At 35.0% G+C, this 25,003-nt stretch overlaps 1 protein-coding gene and 1 pseudogene across 2 annotated transcripts in view; both read left to right on the top strand.

Annotated features, from left to right (window-relative positions):
* Positions 1 to 1,641: 1,641 nt before the first annotated feature.
* Positions 1,642 to 25,003, top strand: part of LOC128158116 (tripartite motif-containing protein 2-like) — a 65,301-nt gene continuing 41,939 nt past the window's right edge. Inside the window, exons 1-3 of one of the 2 annotated variants that reach the window (XM_052820853.1) lie at positions 1,642 to 1,734; positions 2,095 to 2,165; positions 8,202 to 10,499. In XM_052820853.1, coding sequence (XP_052676813.1) covers positions 8,225 to 9,886 — 1,662 coding nt within the window. In that variant the 5' untranslated portion in view covers positions 1,642 to 1,734; positions 2,095 to 2,165; positions 8,202 to 8,224 and the 3' untranslated portion in view covers positions 9,887 to 10,499. Of the gene's footprint in view, positions 1,735 to 2,094; positions 2,166 to 8,201; positions 10,500 to 25,003 lie in introns of those variants that run through there. The other variant, XM_052820855.1, reaches the window with a different exon arrangement.
* On the top strand, positions 19,665 to 20,520 carry LOC128158137 (MDS1 and EVI1 complex locus protein EVI1-A-like; annotated as a pseudogene).

Genomic DNA, 25,003 nt, shown 5'->3' with positions numbered 1-25,003 from the left:
CAGACACATCTCCATGCTTGCAGATGGAGAAGGTAATATGTACATGTAAATAATGTGTTACATTTTGTTAATAAATAATTAATCTGAATACATGTACAGTTTGCCTACATGCCAGGACTATTTACATGAATTACCGTTTTCATCGATCGGCTTTTGGAGCATACTCCAAATAGTACTCAGCGGAGAGCATACTCCAAAACTTTTATAACCTCGGTTTTTAAAGTCGTACTCAGTGGAGCACATACTCACATACTCGGAGTACGGAGTATGAGTACGAGTATGAAAAAAGTTTTATAACCTCGGGGCCAGTTCTCGCCGAGTACCATTTTTCGCCAGTACATTGTGACGTCATTTTATCAACACATAAAGAGCGAGTTCGATCACAAACCACGGTCACCTTAGTTCGACTAACATGAGATCGAACCCACTTTAGTCCGACTAAAATGAAACCGTGGTCAAACCAAAGGAGAGTCTCTGGTCTGTCTCTGGTCAGGTAGTTTAAAGATGGCGGCGGAAAGCGAAACCTCCAAAAATTGCTTTTTTTAATCAGCATAACATGCTATGTGTTAAATTTTAGCGCGCACACATATGATTTAATGTGTTTACAAGGTATTGTCCATCCTTTTTCATACGCAGTAAAATTATGAGTAGCAATTAATATCTTTCTCTTTTTTTTAACCAGACATCGACCAATGTGCTTTCGAACACAGCCATACGCAACCAGGCTGAAGCTAGCAGCCACTCACAGTAGCCACTAAGCCACAGGGGCTTGGTTGTTGGATAGTGAATTTCCTAATTATTTGTTCCCCAAGAAAAAAATGATTAAAATTGGTAATCTTATGTGTATTTCTGTGTATTGCAATAAATAAATTCACTGAAATCCCCCGTTTCCTAATTTGGCTTTCGAACACAGCCATACGCAACCAGGCTGAAGCTAGCAGCCACTAACAGTAGCCACTAAGCCACAGGGGCTTGGTTGTTGGATAGTGAAGCTTATCGAAACTTATCGAAAGCAACGGAAGTTGATGCAAACTCTCCATGTAATCACTGAGGAGATCCGAAAGCATTGGATAAACCAAGAGGATAACTTTTCGCGGAATTTTTGCTCTCTCTAGATTTATCATACATTTTCGGAACATCTTAGTGATTATATGGAGAATTTACGTCACTCAAAAGTAAACTTCCGTTGCTTTCAATATGTTTGGCAAGTATCTAGTACATTTCGGAACGATGTGTTTATTATGCAGCGTACAGATGTATTCAGACGATAGGAATAAGTCAGTTGAATATTTTCCAACCTAGATCTCGTCAGAAATCGTTGGAGAAATGGAAGAACTTGTTTAAAACATAGCTTGAAACGAGGACCCCCTATAAATCCAAGATGGCGAGTGTCGTCCCTTTACTTTTTTTAATGTACATTGAATACACTTTTTTAACATGACTGAAACGGGGGATTTCAGTGAATTTATTTATTGCAATACACAGAAATACACATAAGATTACCAATTTTAATCATTTTTTTCTTGGGGAACAAATAATTAGGAAATTCACTATCCAACAACCAAGCCCCTGTGCGTAAAACATATTATCCGGAACTTGATTTTGTCTTTTATTTAAATCAATCACGTGATTTTAATAGGCCGCCGACCAGGAACTTGAGGAAGAGGAGTAAACATGAACTAGGAAGATCAAACATGGATATTGTCGCCATTTTGAGTTGTAGATCTTTATGAGGTGCGTAGTTCGTTAAACGTATGTTATTACTGATTATTGAAGAATTATTTTAATCTAATGCTATAACAGAGTCGGCGAAATTGCCTAAAATGTACCAGCTTATGAGTAGTTATGAGGGAATCGTTAAAATGTTGCTGTCCTTTCAAATTATCTAGCTTTATGACCATGATGACTATTGGCTAGCATATCATGAAACTAAAATCATCTAGTCATCTTTGTAATTTAATAGGATAATTAAGATTAATGTGACTGCTCTTCAACTTGTCAGACATTAAAACAGCACAATTACTATAGTAGATTTGCCCGCAATGTTTGGTTTTGTGTTGTATTGAAACTACTCAATCACGTGATTTTATACAGGAAACCTAACCAGGAAGAGAAAAAACCAAAGCTGAAGCGCATTGTCGCCATTTTGAGTTGGAGGTGAAAAGGTTTGTAATTTGTTAACTGTAGGTATTAATACATGTAACTATTATCTGATTAAGTTGATAATTTAAACCTAGTGTTTTATCTCTACTGGCGTGCAACCTTATATTCATGCCAAGTACCTTTTCTAGCCAGTGCATTGTTATGTCATATTTTGTACATGATTTTATGTCATTGTGTTGATAGAATGACGTAACAATACACTGGCGAGAAATGGTTCTTGGCAAGAATTGGTTGTTTGCCAGTAATTGTCAATTTAGTTTTTATTTCTGATCAAAATTTGGCCATTGTCTGTCATTGTCGTTGTTGTAAATTTAATTTCTTCTCTAAAACTGCTTGGTCAATTTCATCCAAACTTGGCACAAAGCATTATTGGGCAAAGGGATACAGTGGGGCAACAGCTTGGGTACAAATTTTTATGTAGGAATACATGGAGGAAAATCTAATTTTCGAAAACCAATCCTGAAAAGCTGTAACTTGAGCACAACCACTCAGGTATTGTAGTTTCAAGTTTATGAATTATAATCTCTGGAGTTAGTGTTGGGCTACTATAGGAGAGTTGAATTTCTAAACAGGAATACACAGGGAAAAATCTTTTCAAAAACCAATTATGAAGTTGTCTAGACATTTTGTATTTGATACTCTAAAGACGGTTAAAGCTTTTCATTGACTTTATTCTCAGGTGAGCGATGTGGCCCTTGGGCCTCCTATAGCATTTTAATTCACTCGAATATTACCGGTACTGAAATTTTTTAAGCCTGTATATGAAAATCAAGAAAATGTGTTAACTAGTAATAGGGATGTATACGTTCCGAAGGTGTGTTCAATAGAGCGGGTGTTGCACATGCTCGCCAAAATTCCCTATACCTGCAACACAAATTTTAGTGAGCGTTTGCGAGCACTCGTTCTATTGAACACACCCTTGGTTATATATGATATGTTTTTGGTGCAACTGTTGAGGCGAGTGCAGCATAGAAAAGAAAAATCTCACCCTACATATGTAGTGATCAAAATGAAATTAATCAATCATAAGTATGAAACAACGGTTTGTTCTTTCATTTCTATTCCATTGTTATATTACTAAATTTTTAATGGTCTAATAAGATATGAACTTAAGTATTCACTTGATGTGGAGAAACTTTTGTGATTTGTTTCCATAACACCCTGGGAAAATTTTGTTGCATTTTATTTTATAAATGATTTTAAAAAAAGGTATATATCCCATTGCAATTAACACTCTGTAAAAACTGAAATACAACTTGTCAAGGGAAAACATCAAAAATATAACTATGGTTATATATACAACACACCAATTCATAGAGTACAGGCCTGGTAAAGGAAAACAGGAGATGATAAGAATGATTTGTGGGGGTGTTCTCACTAGCTATCACTTAGTCGACTGACCTATCAAACTTATTATTTACATCATGAAATGCTACGTACAAACAACTGGAACTGACTTTCACATTGAAAAATAACGAACTATTTTTAGTTAATATCATTACACAAATAAGGTTCTTTGGTACATTAATATATGCAGGGACCAACCTAGAGCAAAATATTAGGGAGACTACTTCTCCCTAACACAAAAATAGGAAGAAGTTTGAGAAATCAGGGAGACCTTACTTGACAACGGCATAACGCTAATGATGATATACACAGATTTAACCTTTTAAGAGACAGTACGCTGCATCTTATAAAAAAAACGACTTAAAAAATTTTCTGATCGTCATCGGTATTTTTGTACTACTCATGAATGTATAAACTTTCAGAAAATTACAAAGTTCTCCATTAAATAAATCTAATTATTTCATTAAAATTAATAATTACGTATAACCTATCACATAAACACATCGCAACGTGTTACAGGGTCAGCCCTTTATACTATTACGCATGCGTATTTACTGTGAACAAAACACATGCAGGGCTCGTAGAGATTCTCCTGTACATGTTTGTTGATAAAAATATGCCTTTTCTACTTCTCCCAGGTAATAGTTGTTCAAAGTTTTTTAAATAAACACAATTATTATTTTGTAAGCATGTATTTTGCGTGCTTATCACAGGAGTTGACTACAAGCTAAATTTATTTTTGTAACTGAGGCTCCTTGAGGGGTTATTTGACTCATTTATGTCTGTTCATTTAAAATGAACCGAAATTGGAAAACCATTAATAGATTATCGAAAAAGTGATCATGTGTTCCGTTTAGAGAGTCCTTTTTACCTCGTATACCACAATGATCGGAGTCGGGCAAATATCTTGTAGTTGTCAGCACGTGTCAATTACTGTCCATCAAAATCCACACGGTACAAATAAATGATATAAGATTATTCCGGTTTGTACGACTCTTAAATTTCCGGAAGCTCATAATTACATTAATTAAGTATGTGAAAGGGATTTTCATCTATTTCGACTGTTACAATCAACGTTATTTCTTATTTCCTAGCGAAACAATGGGTAAATCTGAAGTTATTCAAATATGTGTTTGCACCTGTACTGTCTCTTTAATAATTTAAATTAAATTAGAAGCAGTCAATCAAAAATAAAACAACTTTTAAAATTAATAAAAACTTATCCAATTTATTAAATTTAATTTATTTGGTGTATTCATACATTTTATAGATGAAATGTTTTGTAATTGTTTTAGCTAATTGACAATAAATTCAGTCTCTCTATTTCTGTATATTTTGGAGGTACAGTACCAACAACGCTGATCCTGTATTTAACCGCGTTCTCCCCGCAGTTATTTAATCCTTTTGCATAGCAGTTAATTCATCGCTCTCCTCACTGCAGCCATTTTTAAATCGCACATGCTACGCGGAGAGCTTTTACCTACGGTCACAGAACTTGTACAAAATAAATGTAGTATCAGCTTCAAATAACGTTTTTGTAACCGCCCCCTCCACCTGAAACTGCATGTTGGATTCAGTCACGATGTATACTGTCTATTATGAATACTAAACTTAGAAATATTTAATATTAGTATATTGCAAATGAATGCAGTGGCGTCTGAAGCAAATTGAAAGCGGGGGGAGGAGGTTAAAGCGCATTACCCACTTTCCCTCTCTCACATAAAGATGAAATCAAGATCGGCGACGCTCATAATAATCAATAAGCCTCCTCTGTAAGATAGGTAATGGGCGGTGTTGTACGATTAGACGAAGCCGTACACAATTTCATAATTAAGGAAGGAGTCTTTTCTGGTTATCGACTAGTTATCGACTAGTTAAAACATAAATGTTCTTTAAATCAAGGAAATTAAAATAGTATATTTTTTTCTTTCTTACTATCATACAACTTTGCATAGAAATAGTTATCAATATTTAGAATCTAAGAAATACTTTATTTTTGGGCGGAATATTGATGTAGAAAAATATCACGTTTCGCAATTCAGAATTGCTGTAGAATAATGAGTCTGTTTTAGCACTTTAAAAACAATAACATTAATGTTGGATTTTTTAACTAATGTTAACTTATGATATGATACTTGGGTTTCAGAATTTGTTTTTAAAATAAGATTTGCCAAGCAAATTACATTTTTATAAGCTTTTTAAAGCACCCATTCTGTACATTGATTTGTGTAAAAAAAAATCACTAAAATCAGTTTTTCTCTCTTATAAAATGGTCAATATATTAGCTTTTCTGTCAATTTCTGTCAATATCTTTATATTAAGTCTTCATAATACATAAATATCAGAAATATTTTATTATTGGAAGCATTAAAAAAGTATCAAAATTTCTTCCAAATTTAAGAAAATTAGAGGAAATGTGGGTTAAGCAATATATCAAATTTATTCCCATTTAGTAGTACAGTGTATAAGCTGATAGGCATTCTGATATTTTATCATTTCATTGAGGAATAGAACCTTCATATCTTAAACAGATGTCTACATAATTAAAAAGAACTAAATTTATTTTTATCATCCTTTAAGTAGGGGGGAAAAAGTAGTGACCTTGACCTGACCATTATGTGAAAACAAGGTCAAATTTAATTAAACTGTTAGAATCATTTGGTTATATGATCTGTTTTACTGTGTCAATTTTTTAAAATTTATTATTATAAGAAGTATGTTTGATAACGAGAAGACTCCTTCCTTGATATACACAATATGAAATAAAACAAAAAGTGTACAAACACAGTTTGCATTGGATTTTTTAAAAAGTAATTCGAGATGTATGCATTTAATAACATGTACAATTTCCCATGTTGTTTTGTGATGTAAATTAACAACCTCATACCATTTCTTGTAAAGAATAACAGCTGAAATAATGGAGTTAAAGAGAGCAGTGATATAACAAGCATATCGGGTTAGAATAACAGAACAACACTAGTTATTTATTAACAAAAGCATTTCATCAATTTAATTTACTTGGTATGCAGTTTACGTAGATTAAATAGAGAATATTCAATACTTCTTCACATTTAATAAGATTGAATAATAAGAATTAAAAAACATTATAATCCAGCTGCCAAGCATACTTATCAATTTTTGAATAGTCTATGTCAGTTTGAATGGATTGTAAAAATACATCGTCAAGTATCTAAATGAAAAAGCAATGATTAATAATTTTAAATTTACTCTAAAAATGTAACATTTTAAAGATATATATCGTATGTTATTCTAGATAGTTCCAGTAATTAAAATGATATATACATGTACCTGTAGTGTCGTGTAGCTGTCAGATATTTTAAAGTGGAGGTAGATAACTTGCGCTTCAGTCCAATACTTTTATTCACCTATAATTTATCATCAAGACCATGGTGGTGTTGTTTTGCTGGACAACTCTACCGCAGGGGTACGCGGTTTTACCGGAGACATCTGTTTTTGACCGCGGGGTTTGCGGAAAATACGGGATCCCGTCATCGGCGTTGACAGTAATGTATTAGTCCGACCCTTTGACCCAATTACAACCGTTATGTACAAGATCTTTTTTTTTTTTAAATAACTGTAACAAACGGTTTCATAATTATTTTTGCATTAATTTGGCAGAGTTATTAACTAATTACAAGTTAACAACTAATTGTAATATCAACACTATAAGAAATAAACATCAGTTGCACAGTATGTGGTTGCATCTCCCGTATTTATAACCCCTAAAGATAAGACTTTTTTGAGTAATTGATTATAACAAAAGATAACTGAGGCTGTGAAAATGTGTTAAAAATAAGTTTTTATCATTTCATTGCCTTAATTTGGGGTTAATTTACAAGATTGTGAACTCATAATACAGGGCGACTTCAACTTCTCTTTCGGAGTAAATTCCGGCAAAGTTACCAATCAAAAAATGTCTATTTTGCCCAAGTTGCCCCCTGGGTTGGTCCTTGATATGATGCATCTGTAAAGTAAGCAAAGTGAGATTGACTGTCCGGTGTGACATCTAGAATTTGTTAGAAGCAATGCATGTTTCAGTGCAATTTAAGTAATGTAATTGTAGCTTCACTTTGAAAAATCTCACTCTCATCAGAGCATTAAGATCATGCTGCTCTTGGTTACAAAAATAGCTGAGAAGTTATGATAGTGGCCCTTTCAGATTTGATAACTGCCTTTTTATCCTCAATTTATTTTCAAAATATAATTTTTGTTCCTGAATCTTATGAGAAGCCATTTGCAATTTACTTGGAATTGTGGGTTCAATTCTGATGACAGAAAATTCAATAGGTCAAAGGGAGCATTTTGTTTTTGTTTTGGAGTTAGAGCTCGCAGTGCTTGCCGGCGCTTTGTATATTAAATGATATTGTCCTACATGTCCTTCAGACCTGGTTTAACAGGTTGGGACCAATCACTCAAATTGGTCACCATAGCCTGTTTGGGATATAATGTCCTAAATAGTCAGTCACATTCTTTAAACATGTTAAAGCAAGTTATATGTAGGAGAAATTCTTTTTTAAAAGAATTTAAATGTCTTCCTGTCTTTTAAGCTCTAAAGTGTCCTGTTTGCAAGAAGAACAATATTTTTCTTCAGAAAACACCAAAGTTTTATAAGAAATAGTCAAATGGACAAAAACTATAAAAGTGATATATCAACCTTTTTATTTTTTCAGAGCATGAGTAAAAGTATCTGACCATGGTCAAGCGCTGGGCCCAGGATGTGTTACGGTGTCGTCTCTGTGAGACCCCAGGCCCCCCTATGTACTGTGACATTTGTCACATACATCTGTGTAAAGCCTGTGTGGGGGAACATCTCTCTGATCTATCCAAAGAACACAAAGTGCTGCCATTTGAAAAGAGAGGATCTACTCCTAAATGCCCAAAACATTCCACAAAACTATGTGAACTTTACTGTAAACAATGTGACATTCCTATTTGTACAACATGTCTTTCCTCTGAAGAACACAGTGGCCATGAATTTATTGAAATAATTAAAAACATTGATAGCAGGAAAGAAATGATTCAAAAAGATTTACAAGAATTAGAGAAATCCATTTATCCCAAATACCAAGAGATTGCATCCATTATCCCAGTCCAGAAATCTGCTCTGAATGAAAACTCCCAGAAATTAACAACAGAAATCGACAGACATGGAGAAGACTTGCACAGAGAAATAAACACCATTATCAGAAACATGAAATCTAATGTGGAGGAAACGGACACCAAACACCTGGCTGTCTTAGACAAACAGGAAGATGAAATTAAACACACCATTTCTGAAATCACACAGACCATTACTGAACTAAAGACGTTACTGGACTCCAATGATGTCAGCCGTGTCTCTGCCTACAAATCCAGGAATGATGAATTCAGAAGATTGCTTCCTAAACTCACAGTGTCCTTACCAAGTTTTACCCCTCAGAAGATCAACAAAGAACAGCTTTATCAACAGTTTGGTTCTCTGTCAGCGTCATCTATCAAAACAGAAGAACATGGCTACACCATGGAATCTCCCGGTGCTGAGTCCTATCCCTCGGACAGACCGCTCATTGATGTACCACGGACCATCACAGGGATATTCACCGAATATAGAGGATCATTAAGCCGTGTGTCCTGTCTGAGTGATGAGGAGATATGGACGTGTGGTGATGACAAAATCATGAGACTCTACAACCTCAGTCAGAAACTATTGAAGTCAGTCCAAACCAAGTCAGGGAACTATCCAGAGGACATAGCAGTGACAAGGCGTGGGGATCTAGTTTATACTGATTACGATGATAGAACTGTGAACATAGTGAAGAATACACAGATACAGACAGTGATTGAACTACAGGGGTGGAGACCTCTCGGTGTCTGTAGTACCTCCTCTGGTGACCTCCTGGTTGTCATGGACAGTGATGATGATAAACAAACAAAAGTTGTGTGTTACTCTGGCTCCACAGAGAAACAAAGTATTCAGTACGACGACAAAGTACAACCTCTTTATTCATATGGTGAATTATCTAACAGTAAATACATCAGTGAGAACAGGAACCTAGATATCTGTGTGTCAGACATTGGAGCCCATGCAGTAGTGGTGGTCAATCAGGCCGGGAAACTCCGGTTTACCTACACTGGTGCTCCCTCTACTACCAAGGGATCATTCTATCCACACGGCATCACAACAGACAGCCAGGGTCGGATCCTGACAGCAGACTATAACAACTTCTGTATCCACATCCTGGATCAGGACGGACAGTTCCTCCGCTACATTGACAACTGTTGTTTACAGTATCCACGGGGTTTATGTGTGGACACCAGAGACAACCTCATTGTGGCTGAGTACACAGGTACAGTGATGAAAATACAATATGTCTAGAACATTACACAGCAGTGTAACATTGTATGTATTACATGTTGACAAACTGACTGTCTGTATATATATAACATGTATTAGCATAAAGATAATTAATTATATTATATAATAGAGTCATGCATATAAAATATACGTCCATTTAGTTCATGTCAACAATATCATTGTTTTGTTTATCATGTTTATACATCATAATAACAAACTGTTTTAGTGTAGTCATTGTATTGTCAATGAATTAAATGTTTATACATTTAATGTCTAAACAAACTGTGTACATTATAAGAATACAATCAGAGAAACCTTGTTTGGTATTTGTCAAAGAAATCAAAACATTTTAATGTTGATAAATATCTGTAAAAATCTTTTTTAGCTCTCCTTTATCATGTTTATATTAAGTTGAGTTAATTTCAATCATTTTAATAAGAATAAAAATATAAATCATACATTTTCTTTTCTCAAAGCAGAAAAACTGAAGGTACCACATTTGTTGAACATTAGAATGGTGTTTATTTAATCTTTGTCCATCAATATTTCTGTCATTGAAGATTGAGTAACTTTTGTTTCTTACTCACTAGTAATAAACCCTGCAGTTGTACATTGTGTACTTTAAATAATTTGTTTTCATGTCTAATAAATGATTTGTAAACAACTTTGTTATTTGGTTTTAAATAGTTTTTGACCACATCATTTTGAATATTACGGTAAAGTTGAAATGGACTTTCTGATTCAAACGAATGGAGGAAAATGTCTGAATGTTTGCGTGATCTGGTAAAAATTGTTGAAACTGTAACCCCTTTCCCCTTTTTATGAATCGACGTTTGTAAACATGAAAATAAAAAAAAAACAATAGACTACCTGAAAGGTTCAGCCAAGGGCTATAGTACATGTACTCAGGTGACCGTCAAGACCCATGGGCTCTTGTTTATTTTCCTGAAACGTTTGGTTGAATGTTTTATTGTAACGAAAAAATTCATCGCGTCATCCATTTGTTGAATTACATTGCCTTATTTCAATTATACAAGCATGAAATACTCGGCTTTGAGTTTCTGAAATGTGGCACTATTTGAAGACGTTAATATGGATATACTAGTTATTACATGCGCGGATCTTGAATTTTTTCCCCCCGGGGGGGGGGGGGGGTCCGACGTTCATGAGTTGGGGGGGGGGGGTCTGAGGCATATTTTTGGCAATTTTATTTTGTAGATATAAAGAAATTTAAATTTTGCGGGGGGGGGGGGGGGGACTGGACTCTCCTCACCCCTCCCCTTCTAGATCCGCGCATATATTATCAATACCTTAAAACCTTGAGAATTAGCCGGATTTGATAGTACGCCGGTTTTCAAAATAAGCCACTTATTTCTTGCTTTGAAAATTACTAAAAAAAAATAAGCATGTTTTGAAATAAGACAGTCATGACAGTGCCTTTCATTCAGGAAAGATTGTGTTTTTCTACAATCAAGATATTAAACAGAGTATTATTTTAATTACTTATTTTTTATTATAAAGGTATATAACAGTTATGATTACTTTTAAAATGAATCATCGAAATCTTAAGGTCTAGGTCTAGTAGTCGCCATTACTAAAAGCTCACTGTTTTAAAGATAGACACTCAGAAGTAAAGACACAAACATGTTCATTTAACTCTTACAGATATTTAGCTAGAACAAACAAGTAGTTCACAATCTATCGATTATGATTTATTGGTTTCATATTATGCTGTAATTGTGCTCCCGTCGTTTCCCGGTATTTTGTTTGGATAATGAGCCGTGAATTGAAAATAAATTTAAAAAATACAAAGTTGACGACGGAAATATGGTAAAAATGTTATAATTGGCACAGAGCATTGCTTTGAATTCGAGGTTGAAGAGGGCAGCCATACCCCTAAAAATCTTTAAGTGCAAAAATAAAAAAAATCGAAATTTATATTCGGGGGTGTTGTTGCAGGGAAGGGGGTTGTTATTTACTACTGAAAACTTTATTACAGTAATTTATATCACACTTTTTGATGAATAATTTCAATACATTTTTTTACAGTTACAGAAAAGTGGAGGGACAATTTTTTGTAGCCATACTGTGATTTGCAAGCATGTGAGCTCCCCGTTCCCGTGCGTTGCTATATGCCTTTTATTTACCATCAATTTTCCTATATATTCACTTTTATGGGCTTAAAATTACCCACCTTCGCCGATCTTCTTAGTGTTAATGTTGCAATGGTGCGGCTTAACAATGACATTACTATTTTCATCTTTGAAGACATTCGGACATCATTTAATACATATGTAGTAATAAACAATAAACTCACGAGTTAAGGGGGGAGGGGGGGGGTCAAACTGTGAAATATATTGTCCTTTTTAATATTTGTACGGATTTTCACAGAAGAAGTAAACAAGTATTTTATTCAGTCAACACAAAATCAAAATTTTTATACTCTCTCTCTCTCTCTCTCTCTCTCTCTCTCTCTCTCTCTCTCTCTCTCTCTCCATCCATACACACATGTAGAAAAAATGTCTGATATATTGGAGTTATCTCTCTTTGAACAGTAATGCATATTGACATCTACGTTATTAATACTAAACTCGTTAATCAGAAAAATTAAAACAATCCAACAAGATTGATTTGTACGCTACATTGAGTTGAATTTATTTGTCATTATTATTATTATTATTATTTGCATTTTTCATATCTGAAATACTCCATTTAGGCATCTGGAGAAAAGTGAAATTCAATATCAGACAAAAATATTGAACAATTTCCTGAATGATCATGAGATACTTAACTTGCGTAGATCTTAAAGATGACAAAATTAGCTTTGGATTTCAGGAAATTATTTAGTTTATTGGACCTACAAAATATTCATGTGCAAAAAATAAAAAAATCTAAAAATGGGCATCATGACAACAGGGAACTATTTTATGGACCTACAAAATATACATGTTCAGTCAAAAAATGACCATCACTCGCTTATCACCGCTAGCTGCGACCCGAGTTCGATCCCCGAGATCGACGGTGGTTGTATGCACTGGCGTCGGAAGCAAATTGAAAGTGGGGGGGGGGGGGCTAGACTGATCCTAAGAAATATTGAGAGAAAAAAACCTAATTCCCAAAATCATGAAAATCCTAATCCGAAGGGGGGGGGTATACCCATTGTTCTAATAAAAAAAAATCTTACCTACCATAATTTTTTCCCAAAAATAACAAAATTCTTAATCCGGGGGGGGGGGGGGGGGGGCTACTATGACTTTGACTCCAACTTCTCAATCTTTCAAACGTACATTACGGAACAATAATGTTTACGGCGAAAAAAAAGTGTGTGGGGGGGAGGCTGAACCCTCTATTCTGCTATGTGCCTAATGGTAAGGTCTAACTTAGCAAAAAAAGTGGGGGGGGGGGGCCCTAGCCCCCCCCCCCCCCCGGTTGCGACGCCTATGGTATGTGATATGGTTTGGCGGTTGCCCGATTGGACACGTGGGTTCTCTACGGGTACTCCGGCTTCCTCCTACACAATTGACCCCCTCGCGCTAACATCTGTGCCAACGAAAGATATTAATGTAAGTTGTAGAACTTGTTTATCAGTCGTTGTAAAATAAATAAAGTTCAGTTCAATGGCCATCATGGCAAAACGGAGTTAGTTTCCTTGACCAACAAATTATAAAATAAACTAAACCCGCATACTAATTGTTATTTCTTCCATAAATGAAAACTCCTATGATATGCGTTCCTACAAAAACAGATATACATACCATAAAACAAATAAGAATTTCTGGATATGCGTACCATCTGTAAGATGATGTGCGCGCGTGCATGCGTGTTTGGGTGTGGATGTCCAATGTTTTTATTTCTTCATCAATAAATAATGTTGAAATGGATTTAACCCCTGTCACACCGAAGCTGCGATCTCACGGCCATCCCGCTGCGTCCTTAAATAATGTAAAACGCCAAGGTAAACGCAGTAGAGTCTCCTACAGCGGCGCACTTTGAACATGCACAAAGTACGCGCCGTGACTCTGCGTTCTAATAAACACGCCGTAGAAGCGTAGTGAGGTCGCCGTTACTGCGCCGTAAGATCCCCAACAGCGACACGAGAGCTCCGTCGGCGCGCTCAAGGAACGCAGCTAATCGCAGTGTAGACGCAGTGATAAGTCAATTGCGCTTGCACGGACACCTCACGGAGTCCTTTGGGATCTCACTGTGTCTCTATCGCGCTCTTACTGCGCATCCGCGGCGTTTGAAGAAGTTGTTTTTCATTTGGCTGCGTTCACATAGCCCCCCCCCCCTTGGTGCTACGTGCCTGCCATCAATATATTTTGATACATAAAACAATAAATTACGAGTTATCGGAGCTGTAACATTCAACAACGAAAAGTGCGTGAAAGTGCGTGATTGCGGGGAAAAGGTATATGCGACAAAATGCGTTTAAAAGAGATCAATACAGCCTAAAAATGGCAGCCATCTAGCCCTCTTAACGAAAACCGTACAGTGTACAAAAATATGTGTATACCTCTGTGATCAAATAGCCTTAAATCCAATGGCTGTTTTGACCAGAAACTTTCCAAATTACTTTCATGTAAAATAATATTAAAACAAAAATTGAAATACATTTCACTGTATTTCGTTAAAAAAAATAGCCATTAACTTAAATTAATACTATAAAGGAGAAATATGTGTGATTCAAATTACATGCAAAATGTATACACAGTTTTAAAAACGATCCTACGTTTCTGAACTTGGAATATATTCTATAATTAACAATTCAAATCTTAACACTTATATTAACATTACTAGTCCAATTTATAGGTGGAAATGAATGAAAAATTCCAAACTAATGTACAAACTAGATGATATTGTTATAAATACAGCCAGACAAAATTTGAAAATTAAACTTGCAATAAATGTACTAGGCGAAAAAAAGATTAGATGCCTTAAACATTTTAGTCTGGTGGAGGGGGCAGCAATTGAGTTGAAAATCGACACTGGTGCGGCAAATACTTTCATCTCTAAAGAAGTTTATTTAAGTATTCTTCCACAGAACAGACCTGTACTAGAGCAAGTGCGGAAACAATTTGAAACTGCAGATGGAAGACCATTAAACGTAATTGGGACAGCTAATATGATTTTAACGTTTGGAAAGAAAGATATTTATTTCCGAGTTTTTGTGGGCGGCGTGAAATGTAACCTGCTTGGAAAAGACTTTATGATGAAAATCGAATATGTCACTGGGATTACAGGAATCACAATCTGATGATGAAATGTGTGCACACGAGTGAGGATAACGAGACAAGCTGTCCTGTTCGCTCAGTGGATAGTATTGTAATTCCATTGAGACATGAAGCTGTGATCAAATCTAAGGTGATTCCTAGTACTAATATGAAGGAGGCTATATTAGTACCACTGATGAAATTTGTCAACACACATGGACTTGTGGTTGGACAAGTGTTAGTTAATACAGAAAATAGTGAGATTTATGTGCGTGTTTTTAACCCGGGAGACAAAAAAGTTTTTGTCAAAGAAAACACAGAAATTGCATTAGTGACATGCGTTGATTTTTTCAGTGACGAGTTGCCGAATTCAATGATGTGCAACGTGGAAACTGGGAATAAGTCTAAAGATATTCCTGAATTCCTTAGAGAGATGTATACTGAAGGATGTTACAATCTTACACCAGAGCAAGCAGAGAAATTTAAGCAGTTTTTATTTAGTCGTAAAGCTGCGTTTGCCGACCCCGAGATGCCTTTACAGCGATCAAATGTTGGAGAACATCGAATCAATTTGAATGAGGAGAAGCCATTTAAAGAACCTGTAAGAAGAGTACCTATATTCAAACGAGACATATCGGATGCGGAAATAAATAAATTAAAAACTGAAGGTTTGATTGAAGAATCAGTAAGTCCTTGGTCATCTCCCCTTGTACTTGTACAAAAGAAAGACAAAACCTGGAGATTATGCTTGGATTATCGGCGCTTGAATGCTCAAACAATAAAGGATGCTTACCCTGTTCCGAGAATTGCTGAAGATTTAGACGCATTATTTGGATCTAGTTGGTTTACATCGCTGGATCTTAATATGGCTTATCATCAAATTCCTATGCGAGACAGCGACAAGGAGAAAACAGCATTCGGAACCCCTCGTGGAGGATTGTATCAGTATACAGTCATGCCGTTTTGATTATGCAATGCCCCCGCTACTTTCCAGAGAGTAATAGAACATACCTTAAGTGGATTGCAGTGGCATGTCGCAGTCCTCTATTTAGATGACATAATAGTGTATAGCAAAAATTTTGAGGAACATTTAAGAAACTTGAGTTTAGTATTTGATCGACTTGAAAATGCTAACTTGAAACTGAAAGCCAAGAAATGTAGTTTCTTTAAGCAGGAAGTGACTTTCTTAGGACACATTGTTTCTAGAGAAGGAGTTAAAACAGACCCTAGAAAGACCAGAGCTGTTATGGAATGGAAAATTCCTCAGAGTGTTACAGAGTTGCGTAGTTTTCTAGGATTAGTGTCTTATTATAGACGATTCATCAAAGACTTTGCTAAAATTGCGAAGTGTCTCCACGGACTTACTAGCAAGAACACTCCCTGGAACTGGACAGCCGAATGTGATTAAGCATTTAATCACCTTAAGGATGACGTTTACTCAGAATGAAAAAAAATTCCACTGATGATAATGAAAAACCATCTTTTGTGTGTTATAGACCTTTGCTTGTATTGTTATTTTTCACTTTCAGAAAAGTAGGTCAATGACCTACTTTTTGAGTTAATGGCCATTGAATATTTATTGAAAAATCAAGAAAAATCCCATAAAATTTTACACTACGATTGAAATTTTCATAGTTATAAAAATATTACAAATAATTAAACACTTTAAAAAATAAAATACAGTTTATGAATGGTAGTGGCACTAAATAAGTACACAACATTAAGATTTCAGCATCAATTTAAAAAAATAATTCAGTTCGAATTTCCTCTATCAGTTTTCAAATCCCTACCCATTTTTGATTTAATTTTACAAAAAATTGAATGATGATAATACAAAATCATTTATGATATTGAACTACTTATATTGACCTTATTCTGTTGGCATAAAATTTATATGAGGTCAATGATCAAAATTTTGAGATATGATGTCTTTTATCGTTTTTAAGCATTTTTCAATATTTTCATTATTCCTGCCATAAGATTATTTAAATGAATAAGTGAGGTAAACCCAACGGAAAATATGAAAAATTACATAGACTTAAATATAAAATCCTAACTTTTAATATTAGACTACTGCCAAAAAACTTTTAGCAGAAAACAAAATCTGCAAAATTTAGTCCGAATTTCCTCTGTTTGGCTAAAAGTCAATTTTTGTTTGAGCATAATTCCATAATAAAGTAAAACTATTGAATGTTTTGTCAATAATAATTCATTTCATAAACACTTTTTGTGTTTAGAACAAATTTTACTCATTACATTGAACTTTTTAACAATCGGAATTTGAGAACTCAAACCCTGAGTAAATAACACCCTTAAATCAACATTAGTGAGTGCACCAATTCTTAATTATCCAGATGTGACTTGAGGATTCTTTATTCTGAATACTGATTCAAGCAATGATGCGATAGGAGCAGTATTGTCACAGATTCAGGACGGAAAAGAAAAAGTGATAGCGTACGGGAGTCGTACACTAACAAAATTTGAAAGGAATTATTGTACCACGCGACGAGAGATGTTAGCACTCGTTTATTTTATCAAACATTTTAAACATCACTTGATTGGACGAGAATTTATCCTGAGGACAGATTATGGATCCCTAGTGTGGTAACATAAGTTTAAAGAACCGGATGGACAGATTGCTCGATGGCTTCAACAATTAGCTTCATATACTTTCCAGATTCAGCATAGACCAGGAAAAAGACACGGAAATGCAGATGGTTTGACTAGGATGAATATTCAAAATGGGAAGTGTAAACAGTGCAAATTGAATGTGACAGAGGCGACGGATGAAGAAAAATACTATCACATAGAAGAAGTAAATCAACGAACGGAGAAGATGTTCAATCTTGTGATTATGTGTGTGCTATTAAAACACTTTTCCAAGATCTGGATGAGATACCTATTGCCTTTTATTCAAGTGATACCGTACAACCACATAAGACGTCAAAGCGTGTTCCAAATCGTCCGTTACGAGCCAAACCCAAGAACAAGCCAGATAAATCACTGAGTTTATCAAGTATTAGAAAACATCAGTTAGACGACGGAGGTATATCACCCATTCTTAAGTGGAAAGAGGATTCGAACTTTCCAAAGCCAGCTATATATTCTATCTCAAGTTTAGGCTTTGAGAGCAAATTTTTATACTCTCGTTGGGAGTTGTTGACTGTGAACGAAGGGGTATTATGCATTAAATGGATGGAAAATAGTGGTGAACGATTACGGATTATTATTCCTCAGAAGTTACGCAATGTTGTAATGTGGAATTTCTATGACGCTGTAACTGCCGGACATTTAGGTGTACGAAGCACTATTGATAAGCTCAACAGAAGTAATTATTACTGGCCTCATTTAGGAAGATATGTGCAGGATTAGATTGCTTCTTGTGATATTTGTGAAGAAAGGAAAAACCCACATAGAAAGAAGAGAAGCTATATAAAAAGTTATTTGAGCGGTGTTAAATTTGAGAGAATTGGAGTGGATATAGCTGGACCATTTCCTAAGTCAATGAATGGATTTCGTATATTATAGTGATCTCAGACTATTTTACCAAATTCACGGAAATATTTCCCTTGAGAAACATTGACGCTGAAACAGTGGCAGAAACTTTGTTTAAAGGATGAATTAAACGCTACGGGTGCCCCCAAGAAATACATTCGGATCAAGGTGCTCAGTCAATTATTTCGAGAGATGTGCAAAGTTTTGCAAATAAACAAAACGCGTACAACGTCGTACCACCCTCAACCCGACGGTATGATTGAAAGATTGAACAGAACTATCAAGGATATCTTATCCAAGTACATTTCAGTGAATCAAACAGACTGGGATAAATTAATTGACGGAATTGTGTTTGCGTACAACAGTACAATACACGACTCCACAGGAATGACGCCTTATAAAATGGTATTTAGTGAAGAAATGACTTTACCTGTGAATCTTATAACAAAAAAATTGGAAAGTGATGATATAGCTGTGTACAAAAATGAAGCGGAATATGTGCGTCATTTAGAAAGATGTTTGTGTGAAATGTATGAAATTGTGAGAGGTGAAACTAAACAAAGTGCTTTGAGACAAAAACGCGTTTACGATCGAAATGTGCGTTCTATTAATTATGAAATTGGAGATTTAGTTCGGCGGAGCCAGCCCAAAGTTACTGTTGGGTGTAAAACAAAGTTAGCACGAACATGGGCAGGACCCTGGCTTATTGGAAAGAGACTAAGTGATGTATTGTTTCAAATAAAACACTCCCAAAATTCAAAGCCCGTGGTCGTGCATTCCGACAATATCAAACCGTATAGAGGGAATAAACAATACCCTGCGAGAAGCGATACCGAATATACAAGCGCCCAGCTGCAGAGGGTACCCGTCACGCATCGCCGCACAACAGCCAGTGGACGGAGACAAACCCGTTTGAAGATGCCGCTTAACTTTCCACCCGGGGCCCCGTCAACAGCCGCCAGCCAATCAGATTCCGAATCAGAGGGAGGACCCAAAGACGAGACACTCCAGAATACCCCGATCCAGGAGATTGTTCAGACGAGACACGGACGGATTATACGAAAACCATTGCGATATAGAGAAAATTAGAAACTATGAGATGTGAAATTTGTGGCCGGATTTCTCCAGAATTAGTAATTTGAACTTGCATATTAAGGAGCAGCATAAGGATGAAATAGACTGTTTGAAGTGTAGTTTTTGCCAAAGAACATTTGTGCGAAGCTTCAATTTGAAGAGACATTACAGAGTTATCCACAGACTAGAGGGAAAGACCTGAAATGTGCCATGGAAGATAATAAGTTTACGGTCAACCGCCAAAGCTACGAAGAGGCGCGTAAATCTGTGTATGTGCTTAGTGAACAGTATGAAAACATATCGTCGGATGAGGATGAGACCACTTTCGCCATGAAGACAGAGAAATCTCCTAGAACATCTGATCATGCCCATAGTAATGAATGGAACTTCCTGAACGATGTGTCGGTAAGCTCCCTCGAGATTCCTTCGGACAGCTTTGTGAACGAACTTCTAGAAAATACAGAAGAAGACACTGTTGTTGAGCACACACCAGAAACTGAAGATGGTTTACTCGACTCTTCCGCTAGTGACAGTGAAATGGACACTGACGAGACGTTACTGTAACGAAATCTTCAGTTTGTTTTGTCATCAATAAAGTTACTTCAATGCACCCAGATGGACGAACGGAAGTAAGCCGAACCTCACAAATCATCTATTCCGAGTACGTAAATCCCGAAGATGTGGACTTCCGAAGCGTGGTTAGTGAAATTGCGGAAGACGTTGCCGAGTGCTTGCGTAAAGGGAACGTTCGGGAGATGAAGGGAGACTTTTCCGTGTAAATATTGACATTGTAAATATGAACTGTTGTAAATAATTATTTTTAATTTTTTGAACTTGTATACTTTGTTGTTATATGTCTTGTTTATTTGTTTATATGTTATTTAAGAAGAGCACTGACGTTAGATATTTCTACTTCATGCTTAAATACCTTTTGTATGGAACCAAAAATTAAGAGGGGGGAAGTTGTAACGTCATAAATTATATTCAGATTAATTATTTTCATACATCATCATTTTATTTCACATGTTCATTTGTATGTATACCTGTTGCTCCCGAAGAGCAACCGGTGTACCGGTATTATATAATGTGACCTCATTAAGGCGGCTGCTCTTAATGAGAAACCCTATGTGTATATAAGAGTGTGAGGGTCACAGGGAGAAGTTAGAGTTAGAGAGATAGTTAGAGTTAGAATTGTTGTTGTTGTCGTAGATATAGTCAGTGCTTCTTCTTGGATTTATTTTGTGACGATATTGAATTTGGAAATAATGTAAATAAATTGTAAAATACAACTTGGACTTTTCACTCAGGAATTATACTCAAAGGAAAGATTTTTCACAGTTATATGAATTAATTATGCCGTAACCGCTCGACGGCGCTACAACAGTCACTCACCAAAACCTGAACATGTTCATTCGTAATAATGCTGACATATCCTGTTTTCATCTTTCGTTGTTAGCGAAGTCTACCCCCCCCCCCCCTTCCGACGCCAATGTATATAACTATACCTTCAATAAATACATGTGTATGTAACACAATGCTTTTTCTCTTCATAAAGTTTTATTGTCTGGTTTTATTTATCAAACCTGCACAGCTTTTTAATTAGTATAATATGTAAAGATCTTCCGAGAAAATTCGGATTGGCAGAATTACCGATCTCAATTCGATTCTCAACATTAATTCACAGTGACCTTTAGTTAACTGTTATTAACTTTTTTGGCGTAATACCGTTATCTGTACCGCGGTGCAGATACTTTTTTGACGTTATTTGACGTAACGTCAACCATCGATAAAGATGTTTAATAAGTAAATCTGTGGTATTTGCCTCTTTTCAACGACTTCCTGTTGATTTCATTCTTAGAGCATCAATGGAAAATAAAATGAATTCACGAGACGGATCGAATAACTTTGTGAGATATTAATATTTTCGAATATATTTACATCAACAAATTTTAGACATTATTTTAATAAATGTATTATTAATCACAACTATGAAAAAATAGGAAATAATATCACTGTCATAGAGTTGTAAAAATATCTATACTAGTCTGCACCGCGATGTAGATAACAGAAGTATATATAGAGAGACGACATTCAATTTATCATGATAAATAAACTTCCGAAAGGGAAATAATCCCGGGAAAAGGTTTTTGTTGGGGGAAAACATCAGAAAATGGGGTTTAGAATCTCTTGGGGGAACATTCTAAATGTGAAATAAGAGACATCTGAAAAAGGCTCAAACTGATCTGCACCGTGATGCAGATATAAAGAGCGACACTCAATTTATCATACTTAATTGAAATAGGCTAAAACTAATTTGCACCGCGGTGCAAATAACAGGAGTACATGTATATGTAGACAGAAGACACTGACAGTTTTTCATGATAAATATGCCTAAAAAAAGCGAATATTTTCATAGAAAACGGTTTTCTTTGGGGGACAAACATCAGAAAATGGAGTTTATAATCTCTTGGGGGAACATTTTTATCTGTAATAAGAGATATTTGCAATAGGCTCAAACTAATATGCACCGCCGTGCAGATAACAGTAGTATATACCGATCCAACCCAACCAAACACCAGAGAAAACCCCAACTAAACCCCGGGTTTACTTTTGGGGTTTACTTTGGGTTTACTCTTGGTTTACTTTTTGAAAATTTGGGTCCACTAGGAGGTTTCTTTGGGTTTACTCAGGGTTTTCTTTGGATTTATTTCGAAATTGCTTTTGAGGTCAACCGTACGCACTGAAGTGTGAAGCAGACTCATCTTTTATTTTAACATCCTACTGCCTGTTATTACTGCCCCTTGTATATTCCGAATACACAGTTAACGTCTGTTTTCAGTGGTATACTTCTAACCGGGTTCTAACACGGAATAAGCTGCTATTTTATTAAAATAACCGTTTTTTCGTAATAAAAACACTTGAAATAAAAATAAAAATAAAAAATTACCTGCCTTCCTCTTTGATCGATTAGCATAAGTCATAACTTCTGATTATTTCTAATAACAATGGAATACGATGATGTAGTTATTTTTTTTCACTGGATGATGGAAACATTGATAATCAATGAAATGCCGTTCTAGAAGGAAGGCTTCGACTAAACACCATAACAAATCTAAAGCATACGTCTGTACTTACACCCAAGTAACACCAGTCTACAGCATAAATACACAGTGCAGTCCATCTTCAAACTGTGGCGTAAACATGTGACGTTGGCACGGGCACAACTAATTCAAATCCGATTCAGACTTCAATCCGGAATTCATTTAATATTGTATGAGTTGAAATCATGTGTGTTGATGGTATTTTATTGACAGGTTTAACAATTTTTAATTCTCATATGTATTGTCTTTCATATGAGAATCATATGATAATCATATGTGCATTATATGCATATCGAATCATATGAGTATCATATGTGACAGATCATATGAGAATCATATGAACGCTCATATGTGAATCATATGAAGCAATATACATATGATTCCCATATGAAAATTCCTTCATATGATGATCATATGTATAACACAAGTGTAATCATATGAGAATCATATGAAAGAAATCTGTTAATAATTTCATAATATTTTTTAGTGTTTATAATTTTTTTTATTTTGCATATTATTAATATAATCAAATTTGAACAACATTTTTAAATGTTAACAAATCCTGTAACGTTGTATAAGCCGTATTTCGGTTAAATGTACACTAATTACACAGCTACATGTATGCATATAGTACATGTGTGTTGGCAGACATGCGTGTTAAAAGAATTAGTTTTAAAATATATGTTTACGTACACATTTATCCTTTTTGAAACGAATAAGTAACCTTGAGAAAAAATTAATTCATCCAAAAAAAAAATAGAATCTCATTCCGGGAATTGACCGGAATCGGTTTAAAATTTGTTTTGTCATATACGTCATATTTTACGTCACCAGAAGCAGAAGATGGGATGAGAGCGATTTTATAAGTAGGTAAGATTATCATTATCCTATCCTAAATCATTAACTTAAAGTTTATTTTGCACAACAGATTTATTCAATCTGATCGTCATAAATTTCCTATTCACTCACCGTATCGATAATTATATATGTATGTGAGAATATCGGTACACACTTTGGGCCATGGGCGTAATATTGTAGCACAAACATTATTAATTAAGAGGATCAATCTGACGTGCAATTCATATCTTTGATAAATGTATGTTACAGTTGGGATGCAAAATGCAAAACATTCACAGTGTCAGTAAAAATATTCAGTATAATATAAACATGTAAAATTGATCACGATTTTACTATTTTTTATTATGAAAATGGTCACTCAGTGACTCTTTAAGATATACTTATTGTTGGGCTTATTAAAAAGTTTATTTTTAGGGTTTTTGATTGCTAAGTGCTCACCAGAAAGAATGTTTCAACTGAGTAAAACTGCACACAAAGATATATACACAAATTCTGGGTTTCAAAGGATTTCAAAGGTAGCATATTTGTCAACTTTATGATAACTGTAAATTGCATTACAAGTTCATAACATTTCATTCATGGTAATTTAAAGCACTACTTGTATTTTAAAACATTGTATTATTTTTAACGTGAACACTTTGAGATGTTTTGAAAAGATCATGTGTGTTGATTTTTTAAATTTACTTTTGATTTAAGAATAGTTAGGTACCACTATGTTCATTAATTGTTCAATTATTTATTTTAGTAAATTGTTGAAAAAGGATCATGTGCACTACGATCTTAAGCTTAAAAGTGACCTGATTATTGTGAGGGATTCATTGGTCCAGACTTTTGATTAAGGTAAGTATCATATGGCTGCTATCAAAAAAAAATGTTTTTTTCATTCAGTTCCAAATAAATTCAAGAGTTATTGAGAGATTCAAGATCATGAGCATATGCAAAGGTCATTCAAAATAAACTAATAAAGTCTACTATCTTTCAGGTGAATTGCTTTATTCTCATTTATAATAAGTTGATTTAAAGATGTATGGATTCATGAATATTGTACATTATGACATACACTTAGTCTATAGTTTTTAAAACATTTTTTCATCATTTTGAAGGGACCATACATATATTCTAAAGAAAATTTAGTCAGCAACCAAGGAGATACTGAAGAATTATATAGAGATACTAGTACTTTTTTAAGAAGATTCTGGCCATTATTCCATTTCATGACTATGGACAGCAAGCAGATAAACAAGAGAACAGGACTAAACACGTGAAATTCTCCAGTTCAGCTCAGAGATTTCTAAAATTGCTTATACTAAATTTTCAGCTTTGTTATATACACTTTAATGATTTTGGTATATTTACTCATGATATGACCTCATTGGTATACATGACAGTACTTATACATT

This window comes from Crassostrea angulata, chromosome 8, assembly GCF_025612915.1.
Source record: "Crassostrea angulata isolate pt1a10 chromosome 8, ASM2561291v2, whole genome shotgun sequence".
Lineage (NCBI taxonomy): Eukaryota > Metazoa > Mollusca > Bivalvia > Ostreida > Ostreidae > Magallana > Magallana angulata.
This window is presented reverse-complemented; position numbering and strand designations above follow the sequence as displayed.